Source organism: Scomber japonicus, chromosome 17 (genome assembly GCF_027409825.1).
Source record: "Scomber japonicus isolate fScoJap1 chromosome 17, fScoJap1.pri, whole genome shotgun sequence".
NCBI classification, from domain to species: Eukaryota; Metazoa; Chordata; class Actinopteri; order Scombriformes; family Scombridae; genus Scomber; species Scomber japonicus.
In genome coordinates, this window is record NC_070594.1 from 19,074,465 (window position 1) to 19,090,037 (window position 15,573).

At 39.2% G+C, this 15,573-nt stretch overlaps 1 protein-coding gene across 1 annotated transcript in view; it reads left to right on the forward strand.

Moving 5' to 3' along the window:
• Positions 1 to 2,174: 2,174 nt before the first annotated feature.
• sesn1 (sestrin 1) overlaps positions 2,175 to 15,573 on the forward strand; it is a 53,744-nt gene continuing 40,345 nt past the window's right edge. The window contains exons 1-2 of the mRNA XM_053336493.1: positions 2,175 to 2,243; positions 3,992 to 4,305. Of these exons, the coding sequence (XP_053192468.1) occupies positions 4,033 to 4,305 (273 nt within the window). The 5' untranslated portion in view covers positions 2,175 to 2,243; positions 3,992 to 4,032. The remainder of the gene's footprint in view (positions 2,244 to 3,991; positions 4,306 to 15,573) is intronic.

The following is a 15,573-nucleotide window of genomic DNA, read 5'->3' on the forward strand; positions in this document are numbered from 1 at the left end:
ACTGTGACAAGTCTGCTAAGTTAATGTAAAGATGGATGCCAACATCTGATAAAAGTTGTTTTGTCACGGAGATACCATCGTGCACATTTCTTTTCATCATTTCATATAAAAGGTGGGGTGAAACTGACCAGAATGGCTGGCTTTTGGTTCTCCTCGGAAATAATATTAAATCATCTGTGCTACAAATTTAGAGGAAACATTTTAATGTTGGGAGTTAATGGTGTCCAGATTACATCTTCAGAGGTATTTCATACAAACTTGCATGTTGGTAAATTGGCTACCTTTCATATGGATGTTTTCAAAAGTAATCTACTTTATTAATCAATCAATCAATCAATCAACCAACCAAACACATTTCATACAGGCTAGTGTAGTTCATAGTGCTTTACAGGTGATTGACAAGCTGATAATAAGACAGAAAAAGGGACAACATAAAGAAAAGAAATAAAAACGTTGGGAAAACAAAAACAAAGAACAAATTAAAAGACAAAACTTGAGACCAATGCATGCAAGAGAAAATAAGGATGAAAAATGTTCAGAAAATGTAAATAAAATAAATAAATAAGATGAATGAGAAAATAAAATAAATAAGAGAAAAGGCTTATTAAAAACTTTTTAAAACCTAGCATAAGAAGACATTAAAAGAAAAGAAACTGATGAATGAAATTGATCAGATCAAACTTATAGAATGATACTAATAAAAGAGCCTAAAATGAAGTAGAAAAAAATTAAAACATAAAAAAATGGAATAAAAGACTATAAACACTTTAGAGAAAGTGCTGCGATCCATTGTTTATATCTACCTTATCCTTTAAGAAAGGCTAAAACCAATTTGGAATCTAAAACCTTGCAAACTATTGGCAGTAATGTGCAGCAAGGCTGTAGCCAATGTTTTAGAGATACAGAGGTCACGAGTCCTGCCTGCAGCTTTAAAAAACAAAAAAAAATGTGATTTTGTTTCAGCAATGATTAACCAGTAGGGTTATATATTTATATATTTAGTAATTACAATAATAATTTTATTTTGGTGTAAATGTCAAAAAAATGTATGCATGAAGTGTACATTAAACTTTGGTTTTATTAATCAGATCTGCCATCTATGAAGATTTTTTTAAACCACAAATAGGTCATATGGAAAACTATTTAAATTAGATTCAAATTTATTGTCACTGAACAAGTGCAAGTACTTAACATCGAGATGCTGTTGGCACCTAACCAAGGTGCAATTTAGGCTGATGTGCATGATAACTCTGAACTGCTTACAGGATATGAGATATACAGATATTATCTATTGTTCTTCACTCTTTCCAATGCAGATTTTTTAAAACCAATTTTAAAACATATGCAAAATAACAGGCAACTTATAGAATGTGACATTGAAATGCATCATGTTGAGACATGGGCACTGTCCACTAAAGCAAATGCTGCAGCAATTTTGTCATAAGCAGTCTGTCAATCAATTACTCTGTGTACATTAGCACAGCAGTATGCAAATATAGCCTGCTACATGTCTGCACTATGGCAGGTGTGCTGCACTGACACAAAGTTACCTGTGAGGCTTGTTTTGCTATTTGCTTGTTTTGGTTGTTTCTTTGTGCAGATTTTTGCATCTTTTGTAGGTTTCTATTCATTGCTTTCTCATTTACAACAAACACATTTGTCCTGAGCACATACTTGCATTACATGGCTCATCAGAATCACATTTTAACTTCTATCAGCCAATTTCACATGTTTACATTGATATTTTGACATATTGTTTACTTGATCCTTTTAGTAAGTAGTTCACATGAATACAAAGGATGTTTAAATTCATCACAGCTCGAGTGGAGTGGAAATAAACAACATTTTCCTGTTTCTGTCTCCTCTGCCTGTTTTTCTGACGGTCTCTCTTATTTCTGATAAACAAGAGAAGGGGGGGCGGCGGTCGACGCAATGTATGATGGGAGATGTAGTTCAAAGGCGCTAGCCTCCACTACACACACAACATGTTAAGAGATTTAGAGAATCCAACTCCCATAACGCTGCCCCCGAGAGTATGGCAACTCCCCACAACCAATCATCTCTCAGATTTCTCATGGTACCGCCCCTATAATTCCCAGGCCCCCTCTGATTGGATATCCCGCGATGCTAATCAAACGTCAACTCCCGAGTCGTTGCCTCTTGCCGTTTGCACCCTGGTTACTGGTCAGTGCTGTTGCAAGACGTCCCGTAGCAGAGGACCTGCACCAAAGAATGTCAATAAAGTGAGTATTTGAGTATGACACTTTTTACTTTTGGCACACCTTGAAAGCTGTGTGTGTGGGAACGTTGTTTTCCACGGTGATTTTATTGAACTTTGCCGGTGTCTTTGTTAACAGGCAGCTTGAAACACTAGGCAGCGAGAGATTGAATGGAGCATTTGTACATTTTGTAATCATGGTAGTCATTTCAAAAGCTCATTATCGTTTAGCAACAACACTTTAATTGCCTGGTTACGGAGGACAGTGTACTGGTTAAAGTGCATGATATATATAAGCAGGCTGTTTCTTGGAGGAATGTAACAGACCAAGTGCAAGTGTTGTGCAGTGATATTTTCTGTTTCACAGTTTTCAGTATTAAATCGTTGTCTTCCTTCCACAACGTGACCGAAACCTGATATTTGAAGCCGATACAGATATATCTGATTTCAGTTATAACAATCTGATAATGATGTATTGCCGATAACCTATTTCTTTTTTACTTATTTACATGTTTGATTCATTTCTTAACTTTGGTGGCTATGAACTTTTGACCAGATCGAGATCACATGTTTTTATGATATAACATGTGACAATATATAGTTATTAGCCGTCTGAGATTTTTTCAATACCATTGATACCGAAGTATCTATACGTTTTTAATATTGGTGTGATGCCAGTGTCTTAAGCCATTGAGATCAGTGCTGCAAATGAATGAGCACAACTCATTTGAAGCAACAAAGGTTTTCTATATACATGTTTTTCATCTTTGTAGTGAAGCACATTCATCTGATGGTTGGTACTTGATTTGCTGTTTTGAGAAAAATAAAGAGCCTGACCTATATATTGCCCAGCCAATAATAGATATTGGCCTATCCCAGTTATATCACAATCAGCTGATATATTGTCTGATATGTGCCAATACATATATTTCCTCTCTTTTTAAAAGTTACATAGGAAGCACCTATATTTGATTCTTTAGTAGTTTAGTATGTTTTTTGTATGTGTTTTTATTTAGTTTGTGTTAGTGTGTTAGTATTATTTATTTAATTATAATTTATAATATATAATATGTTATATTTATTACATTTCCAGTGAAGTTAACTGTTCCAGTGTATATATGTATGTGTGTGTGTGTGTGTGTGTGTGTATGTATGTATGTATGTATGTATGTATGTATGTATGTATGTATGTATGTATGTATGTATAAAATTATATATATATCAAATTATATTCATATCAGAATTTTTAAAATCCCTAACGTTGGTAATGGCAACAGACCCAAAAATCCAAAAATCAACTATTGGTTGGGTTCTAATAAAAAGTCTATAAGCAGAAAGTCATTTGATTTTAAAGAACATTTACTTTGTCACACTATATGTTGCAATATAAAAATGCATAGATAGAAGATTTATCCATGTTGCTCATGTAGTAGTACTGAGCATGGCATTTTACATCTGAAAAATAAACCTATATGCTTTGTGGTGCACAAACTATGTAAATTATAAATATATTTTTGTGCTGTAATTTCTTGTTGCTTATCAGCAGACACACAGTATGTGTTGATACCAATATATCAATATGTGACATCTGATAAGCAAATATCGGCCAATAATTTCGGCTGGCTGATTTATCAGACAGGCTCTAATTCTGCGCTGCTATGTTTGACCACTCCCCATAAGCACGATATTCAAAACATCCTGTGAATGTTGTTTGAACATACTGTGATGCTGTGATGTAAACTTGGACTGTTTTATGTTTCATTTGTTGTGCAGCCTGTTGTAAGACAGCACAAGCATTAGTCATACTTCAAAACATGGAAGTGCAGGACCAGGAATCTCTGGGGAGATGGGATGGGCTGGGCAGCCGTGATGCCAGCTCCAGAACTGCTGCCATGGAGCACATTCGCCAAGAGGTCATGAAGAAAATTGAGGCTATCAGGCCCTTACCAGCATCTGCCCCGTCTCCTCCAGCAAGCCCCCCTAACAGCGACCTGAATGACGTCCTGGCTCACCTTCTCATGCTCTCCAGACGGTGTCCTTACGAAGACGTCAAGGAGCGATGCATTCGGCTTCTAAAGGCTGTCCAGGTAGGCGATTCATATAGTTATATAAGAGCCTGGTGAGCATCTTTGTTCAAAACTACAACCAGGCTGTTTCATGTCCTCTCATACTCCTGCTTATGGTGTTGTTCTGCTGACATCTACCTTTCTTCACTTCTTTATAACCATTGCAAACATTGTGCTTGAGTCAGAACATTTCTAAGACCAATGCATGTTTTGTCAAGTGAATTACAGTCTAAAGACATGCTGAGACACCATGAACTCATTAACACTTAAACACTACAAGAGCAAAGGATTTACCAACCCAACCCTTCTACCACATGCATGCACGCACAAAGAAAAGGACATCAAGAACTAGTATACAGTATATATTACTGGTACTCAGGACAAATACCATTCTTCTCAATTAATCAGACTGTAGTGTTTATAAAGGTCAAACATTCAACACTGATTTCATCTGTAAACCCAGAGACTTGATTAATGTGATTGTCATCAAAGTTTGGTTTAAGTGAAAATAAAGTAAGACCACTGCTATCAAGAGTCCATTAAGCACACTTGGGCTAAAATACATGTAATTTACTAAAAAAAATATCTGTCGTAATTGTTATTAGTGAAATAATACGCTCATTTAACCCTAGATCAAAATAAAATCTTCACATGACATGATTAAGGGTTTTAAAAAGCTGCAGATACAAAACAAGTTTTTAATTTCTTACATTTTATTTAGATGGTGGCAGCAATTTAGATCACTGAGGGTGTCTTACATCGATTATAGTACAATACAACAGTAGAATAATCTTAAATTCCTTTTCAGTCAATGTAGTTACAAACAATCCATGGTCGGCCTTAGGTCTCCACATTTGACACATCATGAACACGAACTTGTGCTGTCCTTCATATGTTGCTAAAGGAGTGAACACATGTGATATTGTGATACTGTAATCATACAATATATGTTATGAATGACTAATAAAAATGTTAAAATAGGAACAATTATAATATTATTATATACACTGCCATCATTATAATACTATACATCAATCAATGTTTCTTGAAAAATAAAATAAAGAATTACTAGTTTCCTTGGTTCTGAAATGCATTTCATGATATAATAAATATTATTTGTTACGACCACACACAGCTCCACCATTAAAACCATCAACACTGCATCTTCACACAGCGCTATGACATGTTTACTGAAAATACTCAGTAACGCTTTCCATTATCAACGTCACCACAATATGATCTCTGCTCTCCCAACATAATTATGAAGTATATGGGTAATTCTTTTTTATCACAAAAGGTATGGCTGGTCAATTCATTTGGTGATTTATACATTTTCTTTGCACATTGCTGTCGATGTGTCTGATTTGCAGTGTGACAGTCTGCACTTCAGTTATTAATGAATTGAGGGATAAAATATTACAGGGAATGAGGATGGCTGTCGGGGAGGAGACCGGCTGCTGACATAAATGTGATATCCTTATATCAGCTCAATGCTAGCACTATCAGTATGCAGTTTTTCTTATTGCAAATGTGGTTGGGTATAATATGAATTTAGGTCACTGCACATACCTGACTTTGTTCTCTGTTTATATTGTTGTGAAATCTTCTGAACTAGCATTCTTCTCTCATCCCTGCTAACACTAATAAAATCCTTCAGAGGTGGACAAGGCTTGAAATACCAATAATATTTTATGATAGTTAATGTTCGTGGCGAAAGCATTTTGTATTTTATCTATTTTTTCAGTTAGAATTGAGATTATTTACTTGTGGAGAACAAAATATTTGATTTGATCTGGGCTTTACTATGGTCTTAGCTGTGACCTGTTCTACTTAATGAGTCCTCTAATAACAAACATAAAATAAGCCCAACAACTTTTGATGGCCTGACACGTTGTTATTCAGAGGAAATAAACCGTTTGGCAGCGGCATTAATTCCTGTTTATGCAGAAGTGTTTTTGCAAGGTGGAGGATAGGGGCAGAGAGAGATGAGAGAGAGAGAGAGAGAGAAAGCTGCTTTGCGGGTTTAGCGGTGCTCCACAGTACACACCGTCTGGTATTTTTGAATTATGCTAAGCTGCATTTGCCAAGGGCTTGCCAAAGGGTGCATTTATGAGCCCAATGCAGCAGCTCATGTCGTTCTGGGCCCACGGTGAAAGACCCCCCTGACCCACACGCACACATACACAAACACACACATACACACACCTTTCTCATGTCAGAGATGGAAGGGAGTAAAGGGAGGGGTGTTCGGGCTCAGACAGACCTCTAATTCCAGCAGATCCGCTGATTAAAGACAAAATCTTTGAAAGCACAGACAGTCCTTTCCTCATGGCAACCCCCCTCCTCTATAAGAGGAAGGCCTCCTGCTTGGTTGGAGTAATGTCCTCTAATACCTCCACAGCTCACAAAATTTAGCATAGAACCATTTTTTTGCCAGTTTCTCGCTCTGTTCTCTGTGTCAACTTTAAAATGTATTTTTACTGAGAAAGAAGATACGGTAATAATTTCAGATGGAAGACGTGCTAAAATCTTTTTGTAGACATTCAAGTAGATGGTAAGAAATAAAAAACTAATAATAAAATGTTTAATAAAATGTGGTAGTCCTTAAAAAATATGGCATACATTTTAGGAAATACTTTGTACTTCCTTGCTTATTTCTTGTTTTCTTATTGAGAGTACGATGAGAAGAGCTACCACTATCATATCTGTCAGCTAAATATTAATCTTTTGCTAGCAGCTGGTTTGCTAAGCTTAGCACAGAGGCAGGAAACAGAGGAAATGACTAGCCTCTGTTTGTCCTAAAACTCACTAATTAGCATGTTTTATGTCGTTTGTGAAATCTATAAGAACAAAGTGAGGGGGGCAAGCTGGTGGTGGCCCAAAAGGGTGACAGCATTTTTTTGCCTGAAAATGAAGAAAATGGTCAATGGCACCTTCGTACACTAACCGTCCCCAATTTTTCTATGTGAGTTCAATTCAAGTGACACATAATAGTCTGTCAGTTATATTCAGACCTACTGTATAAAGTAGTGCTACCAAAAAGAAAAAAAGCTCACCGTCCTGAACTGTGCCATGCTGGTCAATGGAGAAATGTAATAGCTAACTTAGCTAGTTACCTTAGAAAGCTACAAGAAACTTAAGTTGACAAGCTAACCTTACCACCTGCATAATTACTTCAAAAACTAGCCAAAAGGTGTCAAGTTTTCACCTCTGAAAGTGTAAAATCGACAAAATGTTAGCAAGCTAGTTGTTCGCCCCTGCTTGCACTCTTTGTGCGAAGCTAAGCTAACTATCAGGTGGTGGCCTTATATTAATGGTGCAAACATAAGACATGGTGTTGATCTTTCATATAACTCTTAGCAAGTAGAGAAATCACTTGAAAGTAGATTTTTATGTCACACCCCTCCCATGGACTATGATATAATAAAACATACTCAGCATAATTTCTCATCCAAGGCAGCAGACCCCTCTTCGGGCCTCACAGTTGCCTAACTTTACTTTTTTATGTCATCTGAATTATTGTTTGTTTTTCGAGGCACTGGGTGAGTATGGAGGACAAGCTGTGATCACCGTTGAAGGATAGGGATTTTGGGCTCAAATTATGTTTGCAGTGTTATGCAGCCTTGTTGGTGGTGAAGGCCAGGGGTTATAGGTTACGGGGCCGCGGCTGAAAATAGGGTTCTGTGTGCTTGGGGAGGGGTCAGGTTCTCATAAGCTGACCTTGTGTGAGGGTTTGGTACGTACGAGGGCCAAAACCGCTTAGCCGTGCAATTCTGCGAGTATACTCAATATACGCAGACGCTGTCAGAGGCACATCCCGTGGCTTGTGAAGGCTGTTGACCTCGCTGAACTTTATTGATTGAATGCACAACAGGAGGAAACACAGGGGTAACGGTGGGCACCATATTCAAACACACAACGTGAGACAATAGTAAGTGTTTGTTCTGAGTCAATGAAGGGGGTGGGCAGACTCCATCGGCCGGCTCTCTCTCTGGGCAGCATGTTCCCTCGCTGGATGAAAAGAGCACAGTCTTGCGCTGCTGGACAGAGACAGAGAGGGGTTTCTTTGTGTTATGTAATTACACCATTGTGTTAGCCCTTTACCCTAACTTGAATTAAGAGCTACTCTCAAACGGCTGTGGATGTTTCGAGGCTACTCTTCTTGCTTTTAAAACCCGCTCTCATTAGAGAATTGGACAAGAAAACATGCAGTCACTGGCATCATAGTAATTCAGCATCGTACTTTAGTAGTATCGAAGCTCACTGTACAGTCTAGTGCTTCTTTATCTAATGTCCTTATGCACAATTCAGCATTGTACAGAAGCACATAGTCTCAGTTTGTGCCCTTAATTTATTAAAATTACATTCAAGTCATGAAGTTAAACATTGGTGTTTCTGAGAGATAAATCCCTGGTAATATCTCAAAAACATCTTGTATTGTTCAAAATGAGAAGCCATCTCAGTATTTTCAACTCAGATCTCCACACTTCGGACTGAAGGGTAAAACGGCAGTCCCACAGTAAACTTTAGCCTTCTTGTCTGTTGTGAATGTATCAAGCTTATGACACTCTTCATTTTTTACACATACTTATTTAGCTAATTATGGCCATTTAGGATGACTCAGCAGCCCCTGTAATAAACACCTATGTGTGATTAATTAAGCCAGATAGCTTCCTGGATCCAGCCTTCCAGAATAAGCCAGAACACATTTACTGTCTCCACACGGAAAGCTCGGGAGTTTCCTACGTTTTCAGTCTTGGCACACAGTCATAAAACATGGTGAAAGTATTTGCGCCCACTGAACAATCGGCCTTCATCATGAGGAATCCTCCTTTGTATTCAAAGGTTTCTTCCATTTGTATGTTGCATCCCTGAGGGTCCAAAGTTGGTGTTGCCTAGTAGCTGGTGCTTTCATTTGATTTTTAAAGACTTTATTGCATAATTCATTTGACCTCTGAAGGCTTGTTTTCTGTACAAGCCTGTCTTGGTGACTTGCTTGTGGTGAGGTTGTAAAAACAAACTTGACTTGTCAACCTTGACAGGCAGGAGTGTTGACAGATGCAATATTGCTTTTCTGAGAAGCCTGAGTCAAAGTCTGCCAGGAGAGCGTGACATTAAATTGGAGTATTGTAAACATTTTTGCTTACTATGCCACAGCGGCAGGAAGTTCTCTCCTTATCCTTTTTTAATGTGTTTTTGTGCATGAATGTGTTGCATCTGTGTGTACGTGTTGGTGTCTCTGTGAGTCCTCTCTGGGCTACCTCTGCTTCACTGTGTAAACTGAGTGAAGACCCATGGAGAGTGCCTCGTGGGCTGGACAGATCTGCTGGATTATGGGAGATCGCTGCTGGTTGAATGTTCGAACCAGGTCACACAAATTGCAAAGTGAGGGGGGAGAGAAAACAGCGGCAGCAGGCAGTAGGCAGTGACCTTTGGCACAGTAACTGTACAGTGAAATGCTCCGTGGATATGGAGGACGTGATAGAGAAATAAAGCTGTGGATTTACAGCTGCCAGCCAGCTGGGCAGAGTGATGGAGCAGTGTTGATAGGTTCTGGGGTGGGTGAGTGATCTGTGGGATGTTCAGACGTACAGGAAGCTTTATGCTGCGTTCACATTGTGGCTACTGAGGGCTTTGCTGCGCTGCTTTGAGCCTTTGTAATGTTGATTTTGGCTTTGGTGAAGCTGATAACAGTGATGATAGCTGCACAATGGTCTAGGTCTCTTTTAATGTACTGTAGCTTCATTGCTTTAGCTTTTCAAAGCTCTGGAAATTCACTGTATCACAAAATTGATAGCTTTTTGGCAGTCTTCTGCTTTTTTCTGCTTTTTGGCAGTCTTCTGTAAATTGCTCACCTGCAGTTCAACAGCTTTCTCTACATACAGTAAGGATTTAAAACGACATATAATACATAATATATTCTATAAATATGGTTTCATTAATAAAGTATTGATGTACACACAAGGAACACCCACTCACCACGTATTTTATATCTTGAATAGTGCAGATTTTGGGGTATTTAGATAATTTTGCATCTAAATCATTGAACAGAAAAAAAGATTTTTACTATATCTTGACTTTCTAACCAAACGTCTGTTTTTTTCAAGGATATTTTAAACCATTTCTAATGTGGTAGGAGAGCGTACTAACACACAAGCTCACACTTTGATCTTACAACATAGACAGACCCCCACCATCCAGCCAATGCAGTGCTGTCGGCTGCAGAGTCAGGAAGACTAGAGAGGAGGGGGCATGTGGGAAGTGTGCAACTAGGTCACTGTCAATCCTGCTGTAAGCCTAAATAAATGATAAAAAAACACAATTTTCCTTATTTTTCCATTATCAGGCATGTAAAAAATCCCAGAAACATTGTTTTGGCGGAAAGAAAAGAAGATTTTTTACTGTTTTATTTGTTCACTATAAGGATCATCAGTCTTCATTGTAACGGTTTTTCCACTAAAACATGTAAAGGCTGAATTATCGTGGCACAGAGGGAGCGACGGGCGAGTGCTGGGCATGGGCTTTTGCAGAGTGTAAGCAGTCGTCATGGTACCAGTGGCATGAGGTGCAATGATGGGAGGTGGGGGTTGGTTGGCACCGTTACTTGGGGGGTTGGGGGGGGGGGGGGGGGGGTTGCTGGCTGGTCTGTGATTATTTCTAGCTGTGCTATTCAGGAATTGAGAGGGAAAAAAAGAGGGAGGGTGATAGAAAGAAAGTGGGGGGAAGAAAGCGCAATAGAGACTGTTAGAAAACATGTGGGCAGAGCACCGAAGGTCAAAGAATGAGAAGCAGCGAACAAGAGATGAAGAAAAGTAACAGTGATAGAATAGATTATGTAGTCTTAACGGTGGGAGGAGAGAGTGGACCAGATGAAAACGAGGAGGTGGAACAAACACCGTCTTTCACTGTATTCAGTCAGCAATCTCCAGTGGAAAACTACCAGCACCCCTATCTTCCAAGTCCACTCTTGAGAGCTTGAGCCCAGTCTGGTCCAGAACTTCATTCCTGTTGGTTCAGAACCTAACCGAATGTTTGATAGCTTTTAACAACCAGACGAAAGCTGATATGTTGCTGATGATTTACCTCACTGTAATCGATAATCATGTAATTATTTTCCTCATGAATACTTTGGTGCAATCCCATCAGGCGTACATACCTACATACATCACAAGGTTCGGCGTGTCTCATCCATACACCCTGACTGTGGGAGGAGGTGGGGTGTGGGGAGGTGAAGAGAGGAGGCGAGACGGTGGACAACACTAACAAAGTGCTCCAGCAGGAGGTGGGAAGCAAATAACAAACTCTTTGAAGGAGAGAAACACGGATAGAAAAGTCACATGAACAAAAGAACTGTGGGCCCAGCCTATCAGTTCAGTTTGTGAAAATTTGACGTGTGTGCTCTGACCTCGGGCAGAGCTGAAATTGCCATGTTTCTCCTATCAGGAGACGTAAGAATAGAGATAGGGCGATCACATGGTGCAGTTGAACAAGCCTCACTCTCTCTCTCTTAGTGCCTTAATGTGATATTTATAACTTCCATATGGAATAACATTTCACTAAATATTTAGTATTGCCCTCTGCTGCTTCGTTAGCTGCTATATTCATTTCTTTTTGTAGCACATCCCTCACAAGAACGTGTTCAACTTTGCTTCATGTTGGTTTGTAATGTTGCCAGTGGAGACTGAAGCTGAGTGTAAGTGTGTAAATATCAGAGAAATCATGTTTTAGCAGTCAAACATGTTTAAATGTAAATGGGTTAACTTACAGGATTGGCTTGAACTTCTGAGCTTTTCACAGCAGATATTTAGACTTAATTAATAATATAAATGATTGATGAAATTCCACTTCCTGGCTCTGGCATGCACTTTCGTTTGCTGACATGGTTTACTGGGACGCTAATGAAATGGGGTCATCATTAATGTCATTAATCACACCTGCACTTTCCCTGCTACGACAGGTCAAAATGTGTGCTGTGAGAAAGGCCTATTGAGTCTGTAGTCCTGTGACAGCTGTAGATCACCCTGACACTGAAATGTTACTGTGGGCAAAGCACAGGTGTAAATAATAAAATTAATGATGGCTGAATTCCATTTAGCTGGTTTGGTTTCAGGTCCTGGTATTTTGCATGCTGGCTTGTTGTCCTACTTACCGGGACACTTGAGCAGAGCAGAGCCATCGTTAATGTTATTAATAACACCTATGCTTTTTCATACTATGATGAGTCCAAATGTGTCCTGTGAAATTGACCAATTATGAAATTGAACCTGAACCTTGGAACCAGCTGCCACATGGACATAATTTCCATTGGAGATGGACTGAAACTTTTAGTTAGTAATCTAGCTGACAGAAGCTGTAAGATGATAAAAATGTTGATACAGTCGTCTGACTCAGCGACTGTGTGCTCACAGCAGTAAGCTTAGAGAGCAGCATGAATGTTTTGTAAACTTTATTTGCCCTGGATTTTGCCTATCAGGCATACTTTTTTATAGAGGTTGTTGGGCTGTATGCAGCCATAGAGGAATACTGGTACTGCTTAGAGATTGTTTTTATTATTATGGTTGAATACACACACACACACACACACACACACACACACACACAGGCACAATCACAGTCACACACATACTGGCACAGTATAGAAGTGACTGCATATCACCCTACTTGCCTCATACACTCAGCTCCTGGTCTATCGACTTCTGCCATCTGTTCAGGATTAATTTGATTGCGTTCATAAATGAATGATGAAGGTTATTGTCCAGTGGATGCAGTATTTGAAAGAAAAATCAATATGTGTCTTTCATCCTCTACCCTCTTACTCTTTAATGCTCTGCCTATTACTTGATGAAACAGAATGGGCCATTGAGTGGTTTCATCATTCACACAAACACAGTATTGAGAGGCAGAAGCAGCTGCAGTTCAGCAGTTTGACACATGAGGGTGCTCCATACCAGTCAGTCAGCCGCTTTGGCTCTTCTCTCAAGTTCGCTGGATGGGAATTTTCCATGCACTGGGCTGAATGCATGCAATGCTGCGCATGATTTAAATTTTTTCCTTTTGCCCCGGTCACTGGGCTGTCATTCAGTATGTGTGTGTGTTTGTGTGTGTGACTTTTTCCTATGTGTTTATGTCTGTTTATATGTGTGCTGATCTGTCTGCCTTTGAATGTGAGTCAGTGTGTGTGTTTACATCTTGTTTATGTCTTGAGAGATTTATAGCAGTGAACATGAAGGATTTAGAGGCATCTGTGGATCAGGTCACAAAGCATGAATAGCCCAGTGGCTGTGGTCCAGGCCTCAGTCTGAGGTAGCCCCTATTAGGGTACAAATACAGGCTCAACACCAGGCTTAACCAGCCAGAATACAATAACAAAATATTAGGGACACTCACTCCTTTTCAGATCAGGAAATATTGTGTAACCACTCAATCTGATTTGAATGTGAGTCCAGGTAAAGGCTTCAGTTCTTAATCGATTTGAGTTATTATATCTGCTCGTGACTCAAGCAGATGTTACTAAACAAAACGAGAACAACAGAAACTTCATTGTCAGCAATTTTGATGATTGATTGAAGTCGTTTATCAAGCAAAAATGCCAAATATTTTGTGGTTGAAATGTGAGGATACGCTGCTCTTCTCTGGTTTATGTCTTGATTTGAGACTTTTGGTCAGACAAAGGAAACTATTTGAAGAACGTGATGATGCTTTTTTATAGACTAAACGATTCATTGATTAATTAAAAAAACTATTAACAAATTAATTAGTTGCACCTGCAGATGACCATAATAGGTTTTGAGGTTATTCCAACAATGCATTAAAGTCTAGAGTGTATAAAATTGAAGACACCTAACTGCCTTTTAGTCTTAAGTAAAACAAGATTAAACTTGCAGCAGTGCTCATGGCTACTCGTCCATCTCTGTGCACCCACCCGCTGAGTTAAGACCCCACACTTTGAGACTTGAACTTCGCTGTGTCAGCACCTGATGGATTGTTTCCCATTGCCAGCATTGTGTAGCGCTGCTCACCAAATGGTGTTGCTTCAAACTTTGCCCGGTACCCATGTTGGCTTAGGCCTGGCTCTGGTGTTGTTTCAGCGTGTGTAGTATTGTTTCAGGCCCAGTGTGGAGTGGTTGAGCGTATTGTGCTCTCTTCTCCGTGGGTATTGTCCCGGGCTGATGTATGTGTGCTTGTTTATGTTACGGGCCCTGTTTGTCAGGACAGCGACAGTTTCACGCTACGGGACCTCCGCGTTCCCACAGTCGTTCACCTCTGACCTCAGCTCTTGTGAGTGTATGTGTGTGGCAGAGTAGTAGAGGGAGAGAGAGAGAGTGTGTGTGTGTGTGTGTGATTGACATGCAGTGTTTGTAAAAAAAAAAAAAAAAAAAAACTGCACGAGTAGGTTTGCTCCACAGTGTTTACTTAGGGTAGGAAAACACACACCAGCACATTGACCTCTTTGTCTGTACATGCACTTTCATGCTGGAGGTTATTTAGTGTCGTACAACATGGATACAATTTCAAAAAATAATACAGTATAGTTTGAATGTGTGAGGGCAATCACACATTTTTGATCGGATCCCAAATGAAACAAATCACTGTTAACTTTAGGTGTTGACTCCCAGATTTATTTAGAGGGTATTTACAGTATCTTTAGATTGAATAAGATGCATGAGATTTCAGGAGAAGTAATTTAATATACATTTAAATCATATTTAATATTTGTGACTGACTAGAGTCTCATGACCACAGACATGAACACAGCAATATTTGTCATTTCATTGGTGGTTATCTGCTGCAGCTGTCTTTCCTTTTTGCTTGTTGTGTGGGCCTCTTGTCTTCAGTCTGCTCTTGCAATCGAAACATACTGTATGTTCAGTTGGATTGAGGTCAGGTGACAGACTGCACGCATCAACTATATTATACTGCTTTGGATGCCTTGTCTTCAGCTCAGTTCAATTTGAAATACTTTTTTCATCCATCAAGGGACAATTTGAGGCTAGTAAGCTCGTGACACAAATACACACAAAAAAATGAATTAACACACATACAAATCAACAGCTTGTAGTTGCACAATTTGCCACATAAGCCCTCTCCAAAATCTTATTGGAGGTCATCTCAATAAGGCAAAGGAGGTTTATTTATATGACAGATTTCAGCAGCATAATAGAGATAAGATAAGATCATCTTGTCCCACAACTGGGGGCTGAAGTGAGAATACAGGCAGAACAAGATGTAGTAACATACATATATCTACTCCCACTACAACAACAACAACAACAACACCAGTGCATGTAC